We start from the raw sequence: 21356 nt of genomic DNA on the forward strand, positions 1-21356 counted from the left end.
GTCATTTGTGGGCCGCAGGTTACTTGTTGGTGACCATCTAATGACACGTGAAGGCTATTGGATTGGTCACAGGCAGATATCAGTGATCCAGCAATTTCGAGTGAGTCAGTGACGTACTAGTGACACTAGAAAAGCAGGTTCCCCAGAAACATTTATGGTTGAAACCAGTGAAACAGACAAATATCTCTTCCTACAGCTGTGCATGCTAGTGGGCTCAGGGGTAAACGAAAAAAGTCAATATGCTGCATTTTTTTAGCATTTATTTCGTTCACTGTCCAGCAATGAATCCACAACCCAAACCAGACTGAAACAGCCAGCTACTGCTTCTTCAGCTGTTGCAGAACTTGCTCTCCTTTAGAAGGCTTCCAGTGGTAGTGGTAGTTTGGCAGGACCTTCGTCAAAAAGTCCAGTTGCAGTGTCTGGGTCTGCATGCAGAAATCGCGACTTGTTTGTTAGGCAAAAACAAAAAGAAATAGGAACATGTGTACGACAATGTTTATTTTCAGTGGAAAAAAAGAATGTTGAGACAAATGACTGCACACTGCACGCGCAAGTATAACTTGTCCTGCAACCAGCAACACTGATTTTAAAGGGACGGACAAGCGATTTTTGTTGCGTAAATGTTCTCCACCTCGTATGAAGCCATCGTTTTATATAGCTTGGTAACCACAAGCAATTTATAAACAAACTGGCGGAAATCATTTTAATTTGGCAGCAAACGTTCTGAAATCGGAAGGGTGGCGGTTAGTAGTGTCGAAACTTGACACTACAATATGTGTCCTGGTCACGTGACCTGCAACCCTAGCAGCTGCTGCAACTGTTGAAACGTTTATTCACTTATTGAAAACCTTTTAACACAAGTATTTGTAAAAGGTTAAATTGTATAGTATGTATTTCTAAACATTATTTTGAAATTTTTAAAGACAGGCCGCCCGCCGTCGCTGGGTGGCTCTCAGTGTGGCTAACTGAGCCTCCATGCCCAGAATCAACAGCAGCGTTCAGTAAACAGACCACGTGAAGGAGCTTTGACGATTCTGCCTGAGTCAGGAACATTTGTTCTGCCAAAATATTTGACTTCAATTTCCAAATATGCCAACAGCAGCTTAAAAAAAAAAAAAAAAAGACGCGCCCGCAGGGAATCGAACTTCCTACCTTCACGCCGTGGAGCCAGATTCTACCTATCGTCCATCCCAACGATGGTGCCTTCATGCAAAATAGACTAGTGAATTAAAGAAACACATAAAGGAATAAGAAAGCCTGCGATTCACACTTTTTTAGCTGGGGACAAGTTTCTAAATATCGCTTTTCATTTCGCATACAGACAAAAGTTTGTTGCTGCACTACTGTATGTCATGGTTGCCAGCATTATTTTTGGGAGGACACATACGGCTCGTAGATCTCAAAAGTTCGATTTAAAAAGTTCTAGGACATTATCAGCAAAACCGCTTCTCGTTAAGGTACTTTACGTGATACCCTTTAACTTCGGATAGAGAGAGAGGGACAAAAATCGGTTGTCTGTCCCTTTAAATAAAGACACTTCTACATTTTACCTTTTCGTGGTGTGAAAGCCAAGAAGCCTGACAATAAAGGCTTCTACACAGTGAATGCAATGCAATGTTCACAAGACTGCTGTTTGGAGCTCACATGCACATAGCGAAGTATTTTGGTACTAGTGCCTTTCGAGATACCCATGAACAATGTTTCTTTTTTTTTCTTGGCCCTTTTTTACTGTGTAGCGGAAATATAACTAAGAATGGAATGAAATGTGCACATACTGCTTCGGTATCATAAATTGCCCCTCAGGAGATTCAGGACTTGTTATATACGGCTCTTGCAGAAGGGAAACAGAGCTTGTATCACATACAAAATAGCAGCTACAAAGCAATTCAGCTGAAATATCACTGCAGTGAACGTTGCAATAGCCCCTGTGAACAGAGCGGCCCGTGTTAACTGCTCGTCATTTATTCCAGCTTTTCACAGATTTTGGATTTCCAGGGTCCACTCAGATTTTCAACTTTACTCAAGCCCATTTCGCACACTTTTTTCTATTTTAGGAATCGGCCATTAATGAGAGTGTGTTGGGAGACCACCGTGTCTGTGTCACAAAACAGCCATCACCTATGTTTGGTTTACTCTGAATCCGCATGCACACTTTTCCCACAACACGTCCTTACTTGCTTTCTCAGAGACCCACACCAATGTGGTCTATCCAGATGTTGCGTTGCATGGCGACTCTCATTACGAGCGAGCAGGGACTGCTTCCAACACATTCCCATAGATCGCAAGGAGCAACCAATCACTTTTTCTTGCAACTCACCGCGGGCTTCTCGTTCTGGATCCTCCTTTCACACGTGCGGCCGTAGACCACAGTGTTCTCCCTCATCTTCTCGTGGGTGGTGACTTCGCACATGGCTCCGATGACGCAACCACTTGTCAACTCAGTGTTCCTTCCCAGCTTACCTAAAATAAACGAGAGAAGAAGCCTCTGAAATTACTGCCAGAATATCGTCTGTCCCCACAAGAACCAATCAATGTGCATAAGAAAAGAATAAGTTGGGTGCAACTGAATATTTATTAGTAAACTTGGGGCCAAATCTTAAAAGCTGAATTTCTTTGTGTCACCCAGTGGAACACCTACAGTAGTACAAATAAAAAGAAAGAGAACAGGGGAAGAGATTTAGCTAGGGAGACAGTTTTAGCTACACTGCACACTAAACTATACTACGTCTAAATTTGCTTTAGCAATTTGGTCCCTATGCCACTCTTCAGCATCCATGTCAAAAACACTGCTCCCTTGCTGGCTGCTTTTCTGATGAAGAAAAGGCCTGTGCGCATGAGCATTTGCAACACATTAACTAACGATCCTCAGCTGATATAGTAAACCTGTAGCCCCTCACTAAGATGTGCCTAATAGCCTAGCTGTTGCTTCAGCATGTAAAACCTTAGTCTGAAGAACATGGTTCTGGAAGTTTGGTAAAGAAACTACATTAATAATGCTTGAAATAATTTCGTTATTGCACGTTACACAGTGAACAACAGCAAGCAAAACTCTCCATCATACTCACTTTTTGACTCTAGGACGTTGTTGTTTCCAATCACAAGTGCTTCGGAATCTGCATGGGGTATGTTTAGGAAAGCAGCAGGAAGGCTAACGCAAAAGAACTGTCTCATTAAAATAACCAAATAAGCAGCTCAAACTTACGACAAACCTTTACACTTTGTTTACTGTTTGAAAGGCCGCTATGGTTCCTGTATTTGAAAAATCAAGCACAAGAGTGAAAAGCAATGACATAACTTCTAGAAGAAATGGGGGGGGGGGTAGATAACTTTTATTACCTTCTTTATATATGGCAGTTCACAGGAATTTATTCCTTATTGCAAAATCTCTTTGTATGTAGCAAGCTCTGTGGCCAGAGCCAGTTTATGACTATACAGTCGAACACGGATATATCGAACACGGGTATATCGAATTATTGTCTATATCGAACTCATAAATTATCCCCTTGAAAATTCTGTGTAAAGTATAGGAATTCGTACGTTTATATCGAACCGTATTTTTCCCGACATTGGGTATATCGAACGCCGCGCGAGCTGGAAGGTGCTCTTCGGCGGTCGCTGCACCCCCGATTGAGGTTGAGGAGGATGTAGAGGAATTCGCGGGTATGGCGAAGACTAGAATTGTTACCTTCAAAGTTCTTGTGGTGCGTGTGCGCTGTTCTTCTTTTGCGTGCGTGTTGTGAATGGTGTGCGAAGCGCAGTGTACTGCTGGAATTTTCTAGTTGTGCAGCCTCGAGAAGATCAAGACCAGCGTCCATAATTTCATTTCTAGGACGAAGAAGCAGGACAAGATCGGCGATTTTTTTTTCACGGAAATAAAGCGTCCTGTTGCGTCGTGAGTGCGGAATTAGTTGTCATTCTTGAATGCGACGATCGGTAAGTGATCGTCCGCCATAGGTGAAGTCTCAGAGCCCATATTTTTTATATCGAATTTTTTATATATCGAACTATTTCGCGATCCCCTTTGAGTTCGATATATCCGTGTTCGACTGTACATCCCTACTGGCGAAATTTGGCTACTGTGCAATGTCTACGGTAGGCAAAGATATTATTCATGCTGAATTTTTGCGCAGCGTAAGACTAGGACAGATAGAACAAGGAACTTCTTCGTGTTCCTTGTTCTATCTGTCCTAGTCTTACGCTGCGCAAAAATTCAGCATGAATTCTGAGTACCAACTAGCCCGCCTGACGGTGTTATTACAGAGATATTATTTCCATCGCTTGATATTATCAACCTGGCAAACAAAGCTTTGAGTGGCCCATTGCAGGACAGAGAGTACCTTAGCAGCGATATATGCATACATAACAATATCCTAAAGAGCAAAATTCATCATAAGGCTAAGTATGTATAACAATTCATAACTAGACCGAAAAAATTTCCCTACTATACTCAGGAAAAACTTTCTGTGGCAATGGAGAGGAAGCTACGGGGGTGGGGGAGGTTAACTGCTTTGTGTTACTGCGTCAAAGTAGTTCCTCATAAACCAGTTGCAGTAGCAGTTTTGGCGTGACAGATACTTTTTTCTTTCTTTTCTTTTTTTCTTTATTACCTACTTGATACAACAGCACAGAACAAAGAGGCATGCATGGAAACACTTCAAGGTAAAAAATAAACAACACCAACCAATACACTTTGGCCGGTGCGGTTATGTTAAAAGCGTCTCATGATTACAAAGGTGTCTAGTATGTGCACCCAGCTGGGTTGCTCTTCCTCTAGTTTGAATACATTTCTGATGTGTTCAAACTAGAGAAAGAGCAAACACTCTCAGTGGCGCATTTGCTACGGTTGATCTCTCTGCATGAGCTCCGCGGTTGAGTGCGCTGGAACACGATCACCTTCCCTATGCTTCATTTGTTTCTTAAAGGAGTACTGACACCAAATTTAGAGGCCTAAATAACGATATAATTGGCTTCAGTAGTTTGTACAGATTACCCACAGAAATTTTTGGAGCGATCCGAGGCTGGAAACGCATCAAAAATCGATTTTAGTTGCCCTGGCCGCGAACTATTACAAATCGGCAGCACTAGCGAAATCGCTTAGGGTGTGACGTCAGGCTATCCGCGATTTTGCGGCCGATTCAGCATGACGTCATACAGTTGTTTCCGGAACCGGAAGCGATAGCCTGCGCTGTTGTTGTGGGCGGTCTCGCTTCGATAGGAGGTTTGGCTTGGCTGCGGTACCGCTGTGAGCAAGGCTTGCGAAGTGCGCACTTCACGTTTCCGCGCAGGTATTGCCATCTCTCGACCGGTCGGCGCACCGCCCGCCGCGCGCCGCGGGGGGCCGGTCAGCGTATACGCTTGCATCGCGGCAGATATCTGATCGCCGCTTTTAAAATAAGCCCTGATAACAATCCCAAGCACAATTTTTCACCACACTAACACCTACTTTCTCGCATGTGGAACTTCATTTTAACGATCAGATTGATTCAGAAGAGCAGCGACAAGCGGTTGCTACCGTCTTGCTACCGTGGTCTGCGCCGGATCGAGCCGCTGAGTGTCCGAGCTGGCAGGCGCGGCCGGCGTGTGCGCGAACTGTTTCCGAAGGCAGGAAACGCTTCACGATTGCCTGCTTTATCCATTTTTTGCGATTAAACGCGCGGGATCTACAAATTCAGCTCAGCGATAGTCGTAGTTGACCATGGAGCAAAAACGGTGGGCGGAGCGACGCCGACGACGCATCGCATGCACGCATCGGGTCATGTGTCTCAAATTCACGCGTACGACTAGTCGTGGTGACAGTCGTAACGATCAGTCGCATGCGAATCGAGTGTACAAATCGTACATGTGTCCAGCGCTTTAGTGTGAACCGCGTGCAATCCGTAGCAGACGATGCAGCGAACGTCCCTGACGTCACGGAGACCATGACGTCACGGTCCGACGTCACGGAGACCGTGACGTCAGGCAGTCCGCTTGCAGGCTCTCCTTCGAACGGCCATTTTCCCGCGCGGCGACCGAATTTGAAAGTGGTTGCAATAAACGTGCTATAATTAATTATATGTTGGTGGCTGACGCCTTTCGGTTCGATTTTCGTAATTACTGGGACCATAGGTATTCTTTACAGCATAAAAACTGAAAGCGAGAAATTTCGTGTCAGTACTCCTTTAACACGAGCCAACACTTTAACCGGAGAACTTGGACCGACTAAATATAAAGTATACCATGGACGATACCGCCACACACTGTATCATCCAGATCTGATGTGAATTTTGTCAGTGCTGCAGGTCTGAGGGCATGCGCTGATATGTAAACTCTTCTGGAGCTGAAAACAGGGCAGCCCCACGGACATATGTAGCATGCTTACACAGCGCCGGTGTGGTATACTGAAAGAGCAGCATGCACACACTACGGCGCGAAGTAAAATCCCATTTGGACCGTGTTGAGTGCGTTGAAGGGTGAAACTATCGTACAACTGCACTCTTGTCTCTGTAATTTTAGGTGGTCTTCCAGTTGCCAGATGAAGCCGTTTATGCTTTGGGGACTTCAGGGTATCACTCAGAACCTCCGCCTTGAGCCGTGTGACAGTACACTCACTCACGCTGGCAAGCTGTCTAACCGAACAAAATACAGAGACGACGGAGAGTCCCAGTGGCATCAATCTCACTTGGGCATACATGGTGCAGACCACTCGCTTCGTTTGTTGTGACAGCTTTTGGTCCTCAAACTTCTTGAAAATCCCATGCGCAAATGAAGAGGCAAACTACCGTAGAAAAAGGAAGCTTCTATCGACGAGTAAGCCATGTTTTCCTTCTGAAGAGAACCCATGTGACACCAGTGGCGAACGCTGCAACCAAAAAAAAACCCGGAAATCTAAAAAAGAATGCTATCTGTTCCACATGTTCCGGCTAATAATTTAATGGCACTATCAATCCAAAGCTAAAAAATAAGAACTATATATTTTTGAATTGCATAGTTTACAGCCAGTGAAGTATGTTTTGTTGAACTACTTCCAGCGGCACAGCGAAACAGCATGATTCGACTGATTGCCACAGAAAGTTGTCCCCTGGTGCCCAGTTTTTTCTTGGCTTTCCCACATAGAAGTGGGCCATATCAAAGCACTTGCAACAATAACCACTTTGGAAGACCAAACCGGGGATGTCATTTAGATGTGGGGGATGTGTTTCCAAGAAAGTGATGGCTCAAATGGCCAGTGGACACAGCCAGCGAAGCCCAAGGCTGCGCTCAGGCCTTCGCAGCCATTCAAGAACACGCTCCATTTTTCAAAGAGCTGATGGCCTCAGGAGGGTTTGTAGCTGGGCTAGTCGGTTCATTGCATGGATTGAACAGCGGTATAACGAGACAAAGTGGAGAGTAACAAACACAGCGCCCGTGTTTGTTACTCTTCACTTTGTCTCGTCTTAGCGCCGTTCAATCCATGCTGATGGCCTCACATCGCCAACCTGCATGCATGAAAGAAATTTCAGTGCCCTTCTCTCTGCCATCCCAAAAAGGATACAGCTCCCGACTTCGAAAACATTGTTGTTTCCAATCGTCATCACAACTTCGGAGTCAGGGGGGTCCCCCTCCTTTCTCCTGTAAAGAAAAGGCACAGAGAAAGATGATGATGAAAGATGTAAAATAATGCGAACAGGAGGCACTGTCACTTCACTACATTTACGTGGCAGAGCACTAGCACTTGGAACAAATGTGAATGAAAGGGTCTTATCCCCAACAAGAAAAGCTCCAGCTGTGGCAATTACGGAAAAATTGGACGGCGATTACGCCTCTCTGTACTGCAGTTTTGAGAGCAGCCGTTCAGATAGCTTTTGCTGTGATGACATTACATTTTTGCTGTGATATACGGCTTCGATCAACCCGAAGCTTAAGGCAACCATAATGAAAGCCCGAGCAGGCTGTCAAGTAATTGCTCCTGAAGTGCGTTATTGAACCGATGAATTCCCACACACACCCCCATCCTCCTCCAAGGCAACTGGTTCTGTGGCTCTAATGTGCCAGTGTACCACAGACAATTCCTTCTCGAAAAAGCTTGCACATTCACTTTCACAAAGGACCGCTACCACAACAGCGGTCCTCTCCCAACTTCCCTCTGCAACGCCTGCTCTTTGCAACCATGGCTACAGCCCCGGTTAAGGAGTGTGCTCAAGATAGAAAAAGCAGAATGGAGGTTACCAACGTCATCTCTTAGCCACCTAAAGGATGGCCTCTGCTTAAGCAGCACTGTGTTTTCTCATTCACACGTTCACAACTCCCCTACTCTGCTTTCCTCTACATTCCTCTGCTTTCCAAGTAACACCCTATTTTCAATGCCCTTCATTCATTTTCCTCTGCGTTCCACGTTCACTCTTAGTCTCCCTTGTGGGAACAGATAGTTCGCTCAGTTACACTGACGACAAATGCACGAACTTGAGCTGCATTCTAAAACACAATTTTGGGATCTTTCAACCTCCACTTCTGCCAATATCGCTAACCTACCTTGTCTACTGTGTAGCAAGCCTGTGCTGACACTTAACCATAATCGTGCATTTTTTTTCTTTTTACGTCACAGTGATGAGCTGAAGTGTTCATTATTGATTAGTTTACTGGCTTCCACACTAACAGCGGTGAGGTAAATCATGACTGTGTTAGTGCCCGCGGCATCAACGAGCCACCCAGCATCAGTTTGATGCTGGCTGGCTCGGTTTCTGTGCAATATTTCAACGAACATATACAACTTTTTTTTTTTCTTGGCAGAGTCATGGTTACAGGCCCTGACTTCCCGTAAGAACAATGCAAACCGCGATTCCCACAAGAAACAATTAAAAACACCCCTACAGGATACCCAAGTCAAATATCAATCTGTCAGAAGAATTACGATGTCTGCAGTTATTTCTACTTTCCATCTCAAACGAATCGCACGTATTTCCGAGCCAGGACAACACCTGTTGACGATGTAGACCTGCTCTTCGATCAAGTTGTTGTCTCCAATGATGATGGGCCCAGCTTCAGCGATGATGTGAGCAGCCGGGTGAACAACCGTGCGACTACCTGCGAGAAGCAACGATGGAAAACACCGCGCGATCGTTATATTCCGCCAGCTTATAGATGTTATTTCCAAGTACAAACCTATCGTGACATCTCCTTTGATTTCACATTCTGCCGTGACCACGGCACCGGCAAAGATCTTTACAGTCCTGTGGGAAGGAATATAACGTTGATTCAGAAATGAATTCGAAAGACCACGCATGTGAAACTAATGAATCTAATTGCCATGTAAGGGTCGTAGGCCCAAGCTCACCCGCCTGGAGGCTTCACTGCGGTTGTGCTCATTTTTCTAAGGGCGAAGACTTATGTTGATATGGTTTTAAACAGCAGTTGTCCAAAGGTAATCCCAAACACGCAACATACAGTTGATGACAACCAAATGACAACGAACCAAAGGAACAGCAGACAGGCCCAATACAGGCGCGGATACGGATTGCATTCTAGTTGGCTCAAAATGGCATGTTTCGGTTTTCATTTATGTAGTTTGTCACATTTATTTTTACCACAAACGCAGAATGTGCAGTATTTATTGTGATGTGCACCAGTGTTACGGTGCTTGTAGCTCGCTATAGAATGTTCAAAACAAGCAAAAAAACACGATCAGGCACGATGGCAGACGCCAAACAAACATGGCGCGCAGTCACGCCGTAGATCTGATCGGGTGAACAAATCGCTTGATAGTTCTGCCAAAGATCGTTCCTTACTCATTCCACGATGACGTTTCCCGCAAGCCACAAGACCGTGTTCGTGCTCGATCACAGCCCCTACTTCCTAACGTCGTGCCAGCAGCACATCGAGTTCGACATCTTCACGAAGACGCGGCAGCCCGGAATCATACCGTTGGCTCCCATTTCGAAGTCACTTTGGACGTGCAGCGTCGAGGCAGCCTTTGAGTACTGCCGCATAGTGTGGGACATTTTCCCAACCAACAAACTTATCAGGTTCGTCGTTAGCGGCACTTCGGCGCGCTATTTGAATTCATGGATGCAGGAAGACCAGAGCCTGTCCTACCTGATGGCCGTCATGGCTCAGGTAGGCGCGCCGTCCGAAACTGCTTCCTCGAAAGACTACAACATTCTCACGGGCCTCACCGCAGCCATCGAGGCGCTGTGCCAATGCAGCGAGGTGCAGCACGAATCCCGCACGTCGCTCACGGAAACGGCCGGCAAGTTGGTCAACAGAGGCCGAATAGTGTGCATCACGTCGATGAAAACGGACGCCGAGATACGAAATATAGAAGAACGGTTTTCCAACCTGCTCGCCGAGCACAACAAACTAGCGTCCGGCTCCGACTGTCTCATGCCCGTGCACAAGTGCGAGCTGGTCATCATTCTTACCTGTCCAGTCAACAAGGAGGTGGAAGCGATTGGGGTCGGGAAGCGTGAGATCGGACCCGTCCTTAGTAGCGATGTGCACAGGTGCCGGTCGGGGAGGCACCTGGCCGTCAAGTTGGGCTACCTGGTTCAAGTGCACTACAACCTCGCCTCAACCACCGTCACCGGCATCCCCATGAAGGAAGAGCAGAACGCCAACTCGTCCGCAAACTACGACGTAGAGCTCCTGCATCCCGCCGCTGCCCACACGGAGCTCTTCAAGACTGGCTTTAGTAACACGGAGGGCGTGCACGTGAGCACGGTGAAAGAAGGCCAGACCTACGAAACAGTCACGCTCAAGTGGTGTACCCCGCGATCGAATAGCGTGGAGTTACAGTACTGCACCGGTGCGTTTCGGATCACGCCCGTCGACATCAACAGCAGGCCGTCGTCGTGCCTGACCAACTTCCTCCTCGGCGGACGAGCGGTCATGCTCGAAATGCCCAGAAAGTCAGGCTCCAAAGTGATGTCCCACATGCTTGCCAGCCACAATGGAGAGATCTACATTCACACCTTGGGGACAGGGCGCTCCACTCTCGAAGACCCACCATCCATCAGTGAGGGCTGCGGTGGACGCGTCACCGACTACAGAATCAACGACTTCGGTGAATTCATGAAGGAGAACAAACTTGTCCCGTTCAGCGTCAGCCCAAACGATCGCCACGAGATGCCCATCGAACGGGCCCTGAAGCGGCTGCAGAGGCTCACCCAGTACTGGCCCATGGTCATCAGCCACACCACCATCTTCAACATGGCCTCGCAGCTGGATCCGCTCCTTACCCTGATCACCAAGGAAACCCTGACCCCGGACGAAATCATCGAGTGCAAGAAGGTCATCTATTTGCTGGTTAGCATGGAAAGCAAAGGGACGTCACTACCCGTGCCGACAATCGGAATGCGAGGGAAAGGGCCAAAGCGAGAGGAGCAGTATCGGACGATGTGGAATGAGCTGGAGAACTACATACGGATGCACTGTGTCACGGCCGAACACAATGTCATCCTCGATTGTCTCCTGGAGTGTAGGAAACCAGCAGACGGTGAATCTAGTGGTAGCAACTCAAAGGCTGCTACTGCCAGTGGGGCCAAGAAGCCAGCAGAAAAGGGGGTGACTATTAAAGACGAGAAAGGAGAAGGGAAGTGGTCGGAGGTGGATCTGAGTTGGCGGGAAGGAAAGCCTGGTGACGGTGATAAACCGGAAGAAGGAACTGCCAAGCCCCCTGCCACGAAGAAGGCACGCACTGGTGGCCTTGATGGGGGCATGCTGGGTTGCACTTCTCTTCTGCAGCTCTGGAAGAACAAAGTGAGCACAGAGAATGCTCGAAGACACGTTGAGTTTTCCGGCCGCCTAAACGGAAACGGCAAAGTGGCCAAGCTGTATCCGAACCTGAACGTTGATGGAAATGATAACGAGAATGAGGTCAAGCCGAATCCTTCTGCAAGATCATAAAAGTGGAAACTTATTTTGTAATTTGACGCATGATGTGTCTGTAAATATGTATAGTGATGATTCGCAATAAATTATGGTGTCTGTGGGCTGCGACAAGTGCGGTTTTGCATCCCATTTTTTAGTAACTTCACCATTCAAGGATCATAATGTAACAGTTCTTTTTTCCAAGGATGATGCACATCTTCTCTTGCAAAAAGTTTTTCAAAAATAGAGAGGGGTCTGGCAATACAGCTGTGAACAAGCTATCAAATGTACATTTCTCAGAGTTGCACAAATAAATTTCATCGTAGCAAAAGCAGTAGCAAGCTGACGTAAAAGTGCTTGCAACCTGAAATTCTAAATTTTATTGTTAGGGTTGTTTCTTTGCATGACCACACACAGTTCATCTATCCTATATTTGGCAGCATCATGAGTGGGGGGAGGGATGCCCATACTCGTTTTGAATGGGAGGTGGCACAAGAAAGACGCACTTGACTAGTGGAATGGGATAAAAGAGTAGGGTACTGCCATAAGTGTCACTCCCTCTTACATTCTCAATGCTCTGCAGCTCGTGCAAGAATAAAAGCAAATTCAAGTCTTGTCAATGCATTAATGTGGCTAGTTTGTTACTTAAACTGTGAGAAACATTTAAAAAATAGCGCAGTAAAGACTGGACCAAAGGTAGAGGACACTGGACCACTGCTCATCTCCCTGTTCTGTGCTGCTCATTGTGTCCATGTCTTTAGTCCAGTCCTAGACCCCAGGCCTCGTGGTCACATTCAAAAAAGGGGAACAAGAAGGATCAGTTTTCATTTGAATTGTAATTGGAAGCTGAACGCTGTAGCTGTCGGTTCCACCACAAAAAATGATAAAAATCCCGCAAAAGCGAAGCGCTTCTATGACCTCCCTGCACAGAAACTTCTTCGGGCTAAATGTGTACGGTTCGTGTCCACTCCATGTTGGACTAAAAGGCCCGAAGGAAAAGCAAACTGAAGGAGCACAGTGAACTGTGCACGAGTGTATCTAGAAGGTCAGCATTAGAACGATGAACTTAAAAGCTGTGGTGCAGCTAGTAGTCTGCAGTAGTGGAGGTTTAACTTTACGGTAGAGGTAAAGTGGAGAAAAGGAGGTTATATCCATGTTATATCCTCCTTGGCATAGAGTTTCATACAATAATACGAAACACTGTGTCTAGGTGAAGGTAATGTCCCTTCATCGCGAAGACAAAGGAAGCTTTACGTAACCCATTTGGGCGGAGAATGTCCGACCTGGGCACCTGGGTTGGGTTCTTGGACAGACTCACAAAAGTATGAGCGAATGTGACGTCAATGTAGAAAGTTACCTAACAGCCACAAATATACTACAGGGGCATTTGATTTAAATGTTTTATTGGATAAAAAAATGTGTATGTGGTATTTTTCTCTGTTTGTCAATAGAGGACGCGAGCTTTTGTCTCCCTTCGATGCCGCCATCTCAGATTGTCGTATTGGTGCGTCTAGTTTCGCATAGCAAGCGCATGGCGTGCACGCTTGCGCGCCCACGTGTTTCTGTTTACAGCAGACGTTTCCATTGTAACTTCAGTTTAATGTGCGATCGCCTGTCAGATTGTATGGCCTAATATCGCTCGTATAATGCCAGATTGTACCACAACCCAACTTTCATTTCAGCGCAAGAGCCAAACAGTATCAGGAAATACTACAAGACAAGACGTCATTCTTACCTGAATTTCTACTCTGTAAAGGTTCGTGCTTCGTCGTATTTGTCGTAATTGAAAGACATAGAATGTTATTGCCAAAACAAACTTTAAATTTTCAATGCCTAATTTGTATTTCAGAACTAAACCGGAACAGCCATGGCCCTTGCGAACGGTAAGTGACGGGCCCATTAATGGATGAACGGCAATTTGCTTGCAAGTAGTCTAATGCCTCTTGTCCGTTTCTTTTATTTCTCAATCAGCGTTGCTGTATGAGCTGACAAACAACAGCGTGCAGCGGAGCATCGAGCTGATCAAGCTGGCTCTGCATTCCCCGGTGTACATCCCTCAAAAGCGGGAAATCATCGTCTCCTGGCTCTGTCGGAGACTCGAGGCGCATAAAAGGTGTGAGCAACGTTTGCGGTGACTCAGTGTAGCCATGCCTACTTCTTAGCTCAAGTTAGCGATGTCGTGTACAGTGAACACATTTTCTTCAATCGCTGTGTCTTCTCACCTTCTTTTCTCATCCGACAGCTTGAAGGAGACTGAAGCTGCAACCCTCTGGGACATACTTGGCTGTCTAGTCAAAGACATGCAGCCTCTCGAAGTTTCTGTGGTTGTTCAAGACGCATTATTGGAGGTTAGAACTTTATATACCACATATTTTGCAGCCTTAATCACCAACCCGTAACGTTTTCTCTGTGCTATCACGAAGAAATTTTGTCAGTGTTGCATGTTCCGGAAGTGGCTTCGAATAACGTTGTCAGAGAGACGCTTCGCGAGAGGCAATCGCCATGCATGCACTGCAGTCGTGTAGTTAGTCTAGCTCAAAACATTAGCACAAACTAAAGAAAAAAAGGTGGTTCATATTAACGAAGGGAAAATACTTTTGTGCGGTTCTTGTGACCAATCAATCCTTCATAACAGTCCTCTAAGGCAGTCCAGAAGTCTCATTCACAGTTTATAACTATTGTGTTTAATGGGAAGGAGGGGGAAGGGGGGGCGCTGTTTCAACTATAGGCGAGGGGGCCATTCTCATCAGGCTGCTCCACACCCTCCAGCCCCTTAGAAAATTGGCCGTGTATAGCATTCCGTCCATACGGGCGCTGAAGTTTCGTCCAGATGGAATGCGAAGGAAAAAAAAAATGTCCATTTCCGTCCAGATGGAACACAACTCCATTGACAGCAGTCTTTCTTGACTTTTACCCAACCGGCCAAACCGCTTCCGCTCACTTACTCGCCAGAACCACTGTTAATTATTAATCAGCATTAATAATTACGGATGATTGGACTAACTCTAGCTCAATCCAAACGAAACTCCAAGCCGCCACCCCAAGCATGCTTCACAATATTTAAGTGAGAGCAGTCTTTCCTGATTTTTACCGAACCAACCAAACCGCTTGTGCTCACTGACTAGCCAGAGTCACTGTTAATTATTAATCACTGGTGATAATTACAGGATATCAGGCGGAACTAGTGATGGCTATGTCGGGCTTGGCTTCAGTGGGTGGTAGCGGTTCGACCGGTTAAGTAAAAATCAAGAGCGATTGCTCTCACCGCATGAATTGTAAAGTGGGCGTGAAGTATAGCCATTTAAAAATGCTAGCCATGACTACAAAAAAAAAGGAAAAAAGGAGGAGGAACCTTGGGAGAATTGAACCCGCGACTACGATGTCCATAGGCAGCAGTGCAACTGCCACACCCAAGACAAGAAGTGGCGTCAAATCGGCTGATTTTGATTCCATTTGGATGGAACTCTACACACTTTACATCTGTTCCATCTGAACAGAAGTTTACTCGCAGCACTGCATTCCATCTGGAAGGAACTTTAGCGCTTGTTATTGTTCCGTCTGGACGGGACGCTAGACACAGCCTAGAAAATTACCTCTGTTGTACAAAGCCATAATTATAACTGCGGTTGCATTCTTCTTTAAAAAATGGGGCCTATGAAAGGTGTTTAATGATTTACACGAAGTAGACAACTTAAATCCGAAATGATGTCACATGTAAGGTCCACAAACTCTTGATTATTTCGAACCAGTGTACACAAAAGCTGTGCTTTCGTCCGCGTGCTTGCCTAGCTCTCTTGTCCACCTCGCTAATCGGCATTGCTAGTGCTGGTTCCTCATTGGGGCTTGCATAGTTCTGATGACATTACATAACTAAAGCTGTTTTTTTTAAACAGCTCTTTTAAACAGATGATTTATATGTTTTAAATATCATCAGAAATTTTGTGCCCTTCTCTAGAAGTCAGGGGGGGGGGGGGGGCATGGTGGTCCTCCTCGTGTGCGCACCTATGGTTTCAACAGTGTACGGATGGTTACACAACACAGTAGGGGTGGGTATAGCAGCACCTGTCCCAATCTGGGATTAGCGGATTGTTTTCCAAACTCTTGGTTAACTCCCCCACAAAGCCAGGTAACTGCATGGGTGACGGCACGGCTTGTTTTTAAGGCAATTGCGTTAATTATAGAGCACGTGTCCGTATGCTGTGTTGCTGTGACTTTGGGGGTCAGAGTTAAATGTTTTGTGAATATTTCACTGCCTGGATGATTGCTGTCTAAACAGTTAGCAATCACCAAATGTTTCAGCCTGAAATACTTACCATTTCAATATCGCAGAGCCGTTTCAAACATCATCATTGTTGAGTGGGAACACTGCTGTGTAAAAAAGCGAAAATGGAAAATTGATTTGACGTATTTTCTGGAGCGGTTTTTGTGCTGCAGGCTTCATCTAAACCTCACTAGGCATAACCTTTTAACACATGATTCCTTGGAAGGATGTTGGTATTCTTACTACACATCTCCTTGTTAAATTCTTGTTAAACTTTCATTTCTCTTCGTTCAGAAATAGGAAAAAAAGTATTTCCCTTGTCATCGCCAGCCTTAGTAAACTTGCAGGAGAGCTCTCATTGAAACTAGGCACTGAAATTTAGGCCATGTTTTCGCATGGTAAGAAGGTGAGAGAATAGAAAAGTAGGGCTGAAGTAAACACATGAGCACGCAGTTGAGAGTTTCACAGCACCTGACCTCAGCAAGGGCTCCTTAATAAGCTGCACACAACTCATGACTGCAGCAAGGTTGCGCTCTGGCTGCGCATAATGTAGTATAGTGGTATCACGCATATAGATTTGCATGCACTGCAGATTTTGGAAGTTTTTACACTGCCCTTGTAACTTGTAACTGACGGTCTTGAGGCCCGCTCGGCAGGGCCGGATTAAGGTGGGGGCTACGGGGGCTGCAGCCCCGGGCCCCCAGCTGTCAGGGGCCCCGCTCGATCATATGAAAAAATATATATCTTGAGTGTGCTCGCTGCCCGCGTTGAAAGTTGAAGGTAGGAGCTTCAACCTCACCTTCAAACCGAAGCTGACTAACTCGTGACAGGTGTGGAGGTGTGGGGGGCCCCTCACGTTACGGTTGACGACCTTCGAGTCCATTTCAATTTAATTTAGTTATTCCTACTCGTCTTCCTTGTTTTCCCGAGATTTATGAGAAGACGTCCTGGACCAAAAGTCGCGGGTACACAGCTTGACCTGGCCTAAGAAGCCACATAAAAAAAGTCCCCGAGCTCGGCTCTAGTCTTTTTCGGCACAGGTCGGTTCGGTAGACTTTTCGGTACACGGACATCTAAGTATGCAGCCGTTTCGGCGAGCACCCGTTTCGGTATAAGAAAGGGTCAGGAATGCGTATAATGAAATAATGTCTGAAGAACATTCTAAATTGTTTAAGCCTGAGGGGCGTTATATGTAATTATTGACAACTTAGGCACTACCCTACGGGATCATACACAGTTTCTGCCAGAAATTTCAATGTATAGCGCTTAACAAGGAAGTTCATTGCGATGACGACCCGTTCAATAAGGCTAGTGGATTAGTTGAATCGCATAAGCGTGATTGATATCGACTCGATATTTGTCTATGAATGGTCAACGTATATATGGTTATTTAAATATTCAAAGATTGTGCAGGCCACTCGCGGGATCGTTCGGCTTGAGCCCGCGCCTCTGGGCTGTAGCCTCTGCAGGCTGTCTGAGCAACAAGCGTTGCGGAAGCTACATGTCCGCGTGACTCCATTCGTAGCGTAATTCTCTAGGCGCCACTCCGTGTGGACGCAGAGGCCGCCGGGCCAGCGCGACCCCAGCGGCTCCCTTCGAGCTGGGGAATCAGCAGGCCTAGGCGGTGTGAAGAGCTCAGGCGTGGACGCCCAACAAAGCAATAACAACGTCTGTTTCCTTTCGGGATGACGAAAGCTGTGTCCATTTGTAAACGCATCCCGCGTGCGGCCTCTTCGATGCCGTCTTGAAAACAGGCCTCCGCCGCTACTCGCGGACGGTAAGCTTTTTGTCCCGGTGGGCGCTTTTCTCATTGGAATGAGTCGGCGGACGGCGCGGACCAAAGGGCGGCCCGCAGATCTGGTCCCGCTTGTGCGCGGCGGCAGGAGAGGAACCCCCGAAAAAGCACGGGAAAAGCAGTGGACGCGGGAGATGTGTTGAAGACTCGAAAACGAGGGGTCCACCCACACTCGCCTCCGTCGTTGACCCCGAATCTAGACGAGAAGCTTCGGCGTGTTTCCACTGCCAGTTACGACCGAACAATGACCCGCCCAATCGACAACGAACTACTGACTGCTGGAACTGCTATGCGGTACCGAAGGGAGCAGCAGCGCGGGGGTGAGCAGAGACATTCAATTCCTATTAAACTGTTGTCTGATGCCATCTCTCGTGCTCACCTGTCGCTCTCCAACCCAAAGGGGACCCGTTAATTTGTAACGGCTTGCCGACTAGCAAGACCATCACAGCTGCGCAACAGGAGTTCATCGCCGCTGAAAGTTCGACGGCCATGCGCAAACCCACGCACGAAGCGGACCGCTCCCCAGCCCAAAAAGCGACATTTTTCTGCTTATCGTCTTTGTGCTAATCGTGCAGCGATAGGAAGGTTGCGTTGCGCGACACATCTGAGACCCCGCCCCACGACCTCCTTCAAAGGTGGCGCATGTTCGAACCGCCGCGTGCTTTCTCGCCTTTGCGGTAACCTGCAGGATTTTGGCCCGTAAGCCGTGGCAGCCAACTGTTTGGCAGATGTCGCTGAGTGACAGCTGACTGCGCGGACTTTGAGCCCTCCCATATATGGAGGTGGAGAACTTTGCAATAAACTAAAACCTTACAGGCTTAAAGGGACACTGAAGTGATTTGTAAACAATGCGGGATTACGAGCGCAAACTGTAGTCCGGAGTCCCTGGGCCCTGTGTCGACCACTCTGGGCGCGTTTACGCGAATTTATTTAGTAGAAAAATCAATTCGAAAATGCTGTCCTCCTCTCTTTGCGCTCGCCCATTTTCTGTGGCGTTTTCGTGTGACGTCAGCAGGAGAGGAGCTGACAATTGGCTGCGCTACTGCACGGCTCGCCGACCTTCCGCGACCGAGTCAGTCGGCCCACCGTTTAGTCCGCCGGCCGCCGACGGGTCGTCGCAATTCGCTCGATCAGTTGAAACTAAGCCACAGCACGTTTGGGAATGGAAGAATGCGCCTTTCTTTACTTCGTTAGTTTGTACACTGTATCTAGCTCCAAGTCAAGGTCGCTTCACCCAAGCACTGCACAAGCGCACATGCGACGCTTCGCTGACTGGTACGCCAGTAGGAAAATATAAGGCCTCTTGAAGGGGGAGAAGAGTGAGCGAAGTCAATATAGGCACTAAGGAAATAAAATCAACTGATATTTTTACCGTACAGCGTAAAACTAGGGTGCGGGAAGCACCTTTTTGCGCTGGGCGAACAAGCAGAGCGGTCAGCAGCACGACTACGCATCTGCGAACGCTTTCCCGTCTACGAAATGCAATTGCTAGACGTGAGCTATTGTGGAAACACGGGGGATGCTTACTGCACGAGCGCAATACAACAAATAGTCACCTAAGCTGCTTGAAATACTAAAACTAAATAAAAGTGTAAACTGGTTATCCTTATATATTCCGTCGCCGCCAGCGGCCCCCCGTGGCCTAGTCAGCTGGGGTGCTAGGTATGTCATCGCAAGTGTTTTGTCAGTCACAAGTTCGAATCGCCGCGGGTACATGCTTTTTTTTTTTTTTTAGGAGTTAACTTTTTCGTTTTTCGCCGATATTTTCTATACTGAGTTAACCTTTTTTTGGGCCGCAACGTTCATTGCTCCACGAACTAGTCCACAGAACTCGCGCAGGCTGGCACTGGCGCGCTAGCGAGTTCTCGTTGGCGTGCTGTTGCCATAAGCACCGCCTGCTTGCGGCCAGTGGGCACAGGCCAGAATCAACAGACCCTTGGCCTGGTGCGAACACGCTTTTTACGATACAGGCATGAGCGAGGCAAGCTCCAAATATGGGGGAAAAGAGCATGCATTTGAGCGTCTGCGGGGACGCGGAGGGCGTTCATGCACTGCGTAGGCCTCAGATAGTGAATGCTACGATTCCAAACCGTCCTGGGAGCCTTATCTTATGCATTTTACAGCCGACAACATGGCAGAAGCGCGGTACTACGAGAACTGGGATATTGAGAATGCCCATCCAACGACGCCATCGAATGTCAAACATGTTGTTTTATAGACCGAAACCGAAACCGAAACTTGTTTGATTGCTAACCTTGGGCATCGTCCAATCACGGCGCCCCCTCCTCTCAACGTCACAGCTTAGTTTGTGCGGCCGCCGCAAACCGCGCATGGTAGTTTTTCTTCTTTCGCGCTTTGTAAAATAATTACCGATTTTTCAACCGGATAAACGATGAAAAGTGTGCTATTTTGAGCCAGTCTACACAGTGCAAGCAAAAACGGGAGCTTGACAGATTCACTTCAGTGTCCCTTTAATAAAATATGCTGCTTGTAAGAAAACACTCTTGTACCACGGCGTGTGCAGGCCGACACGGCGCTTCGATTTATTGTGAATCTGTGATGAACCGGCAATCAACCCATGCTAACTTTTACGGCCTATAAAATCCGTTATATAATACCAGACATCAAGCCAAGAAATAAGTTTCCGGAAAGCGTAAAATTATGTATAATTTATCACTGATCAGAGAGCATAACATGGGCTTCCAAAATTTTCACAAATTGTAAAGCAGAATCATTATCATCATCTTCATCATCATCATCATTAGGGCCCCAAGGACGCAGTAGCCCCGGGCCGCAAAGTTTCCTAATCCGGCACTGCCGCTCGGTAAGCACTGTTGACCTCAGCTGTGTTGCCCACATAATTTCTGAATTGCCAGAGATGGTCTAAGCAGATACCAGTAGAACAGTAGAAGAAGAAGAAGGAGTTCATTTAAGTGTCTAAGAAAAGTACATAAGTAAAAAGTAAAAGCTCTACAGACAAGGGTCCCAAAGTCTGTGAGTGTACCGGGACCCTCGATGAGTTAATGCAGAGGTAATAATTACAAAAAACATTGACAGCAACAATGCAACAATATGAGATGCTAAAAAAAAAGAAATGGTAATTTCATTTTAACGAAACAAGCAAAATAGAAAAAAGTTCACAACTGACAAAACAAAACAAGATTGGCATATCCAGTTTTCGTCAGGAATAAATCAGCAAAAAAATTGAAGCAAAGATCAATTAACAGGACAAAAGATTGTCTTTTAGGGACAATTTAAATGACATGCACATAAATAACTTCACAGCAGGTGGTAAACTATTCCAAATGGATATTGCAAAGAAAGTTGAAGTCAGTTTGCCGTAACTAGTTTGTACACGTGGCAGTAGAAAGTTTCTGTTTGATGGAAACCCTGCCGTGGTTTGCTTAGAAGATGTTACAAATAGAACTCGACCATGGGCAGGGTTTCAGAGGGTCCTTTATGTGTTGATTTACTTTTGTA

General features: G+C 46.6%; 3 protein-coding genes across 4 annotated transcripts in view; 2 read left to right on the forward strand and 1 right to left on the reverse strand.

Annotated features, from left to right (window-relative positions):
- Nucleotides 1-243: 243 nt before the first annotated feature.
- Dctn6-p27 (dynactin subunit 6) lies at nucleotides 244-9477 on the reverse strand. 2 transcript variants are annotated; one of them, XM_077707250.1, is made up of 8 exons: nucleotides 9290-9477; nucleotides 9118-9185; nucleotides 8934-9039; nucleotides 7511-7587; nucleotides 3066-3113; nucleotides 2318-2460; nucleotides 1153-1219; nucleotides 244-425 (listed from the first exon to the last, which is right to left on the reverse strand). In XM_077707250.1, exons 1-7 carry the CDS (start codon nucleotides 9319-9321, stop codon nucleotides 1175-1177), a joined length of 519 nt encoding a protein of 172 aa, XP_077563376.1. In that variant the 5' UTR covers nucleotides 9322-9477; the 3' UTR covers nucleotides 244-425; nucleotides 1153-1174. The 2 variants fall into 2 exon arrangements, with proteins under 2 accessions (XP_077563376.1, XP_077563375.1); XM_077707249.1 differs by lacking the exon at nucleotides 1153-1219.
- Nucleotides 9478-9623: 146 nt separating this feature from the next.
- On the forward strand, nucleotides 9624-11952 carry Asun (integrator complex subunit 13 asun). The gene has a single exon (XM_077707248.1). The coding sequence runs from the start codon at nucleotides 9751-9753 to the stop codon at nucleotides 11854-11856; it is 2106 nt and encodes a 701-aa protein (XP_077563374.1). The 5' UTR covers nucleotides 9624-9750; the 3' UTR covers nucleotides 11857-11952.
- A 1345-nt stretch (nucleotides 11953-13297) lies between these two features.
- LOC144179059 (unhealthy ribosome biogenesis protein 2 homolog) overlaps nucleotides 13298-21356 on the forward strand; it is a 64144-nt gene continuing 56085 nt past the window's right edge. Inside the window, exons 1-5 of the mRNA XM_077707247.1 lie at nucleotides 13298-13442; nucleotides 13503-13576; nucleotides 13670-13703; nucleotides 13792-13933; nucleotides 14063-14168. Coding sequence (XP_077563373.1) covers nucleotides 13688-13703; nucleotides 13792-13933; nucleotides 14063-14168 — 264 coding nt within the window. The 5' untranslated portion in view covers nucleotides 13298-13442; nucleotides 13503-13576; nucleotides 13670-13687. The remainder of the gene's footprint in view (nucleotides 13443-13502; nucleotides 13577-13669; nucleotides 13704-13791; nucleotides 13934-14062; nucleotides 14169-21356) is intronic.

This window comes from Haemaphysalis longicornis, unplaced genomic scaffold, assembly GCF_048455015.1.
Source record: "Haemaphysalis longicornis isolate Haplotype H1 unplaced genomic scaffold, Haemaphysalis longicornis Haplotype H1 scaffold_4, whole genome shotgun sequence".
Classification (NCBI taxonomy): domain Eukaryota; kingdom Metazoa; phylum Arthropoda; class Arachnida; order Ixodida; family Ixodidae; genus Haemaphysalis; species Haemaphysalis longicornis.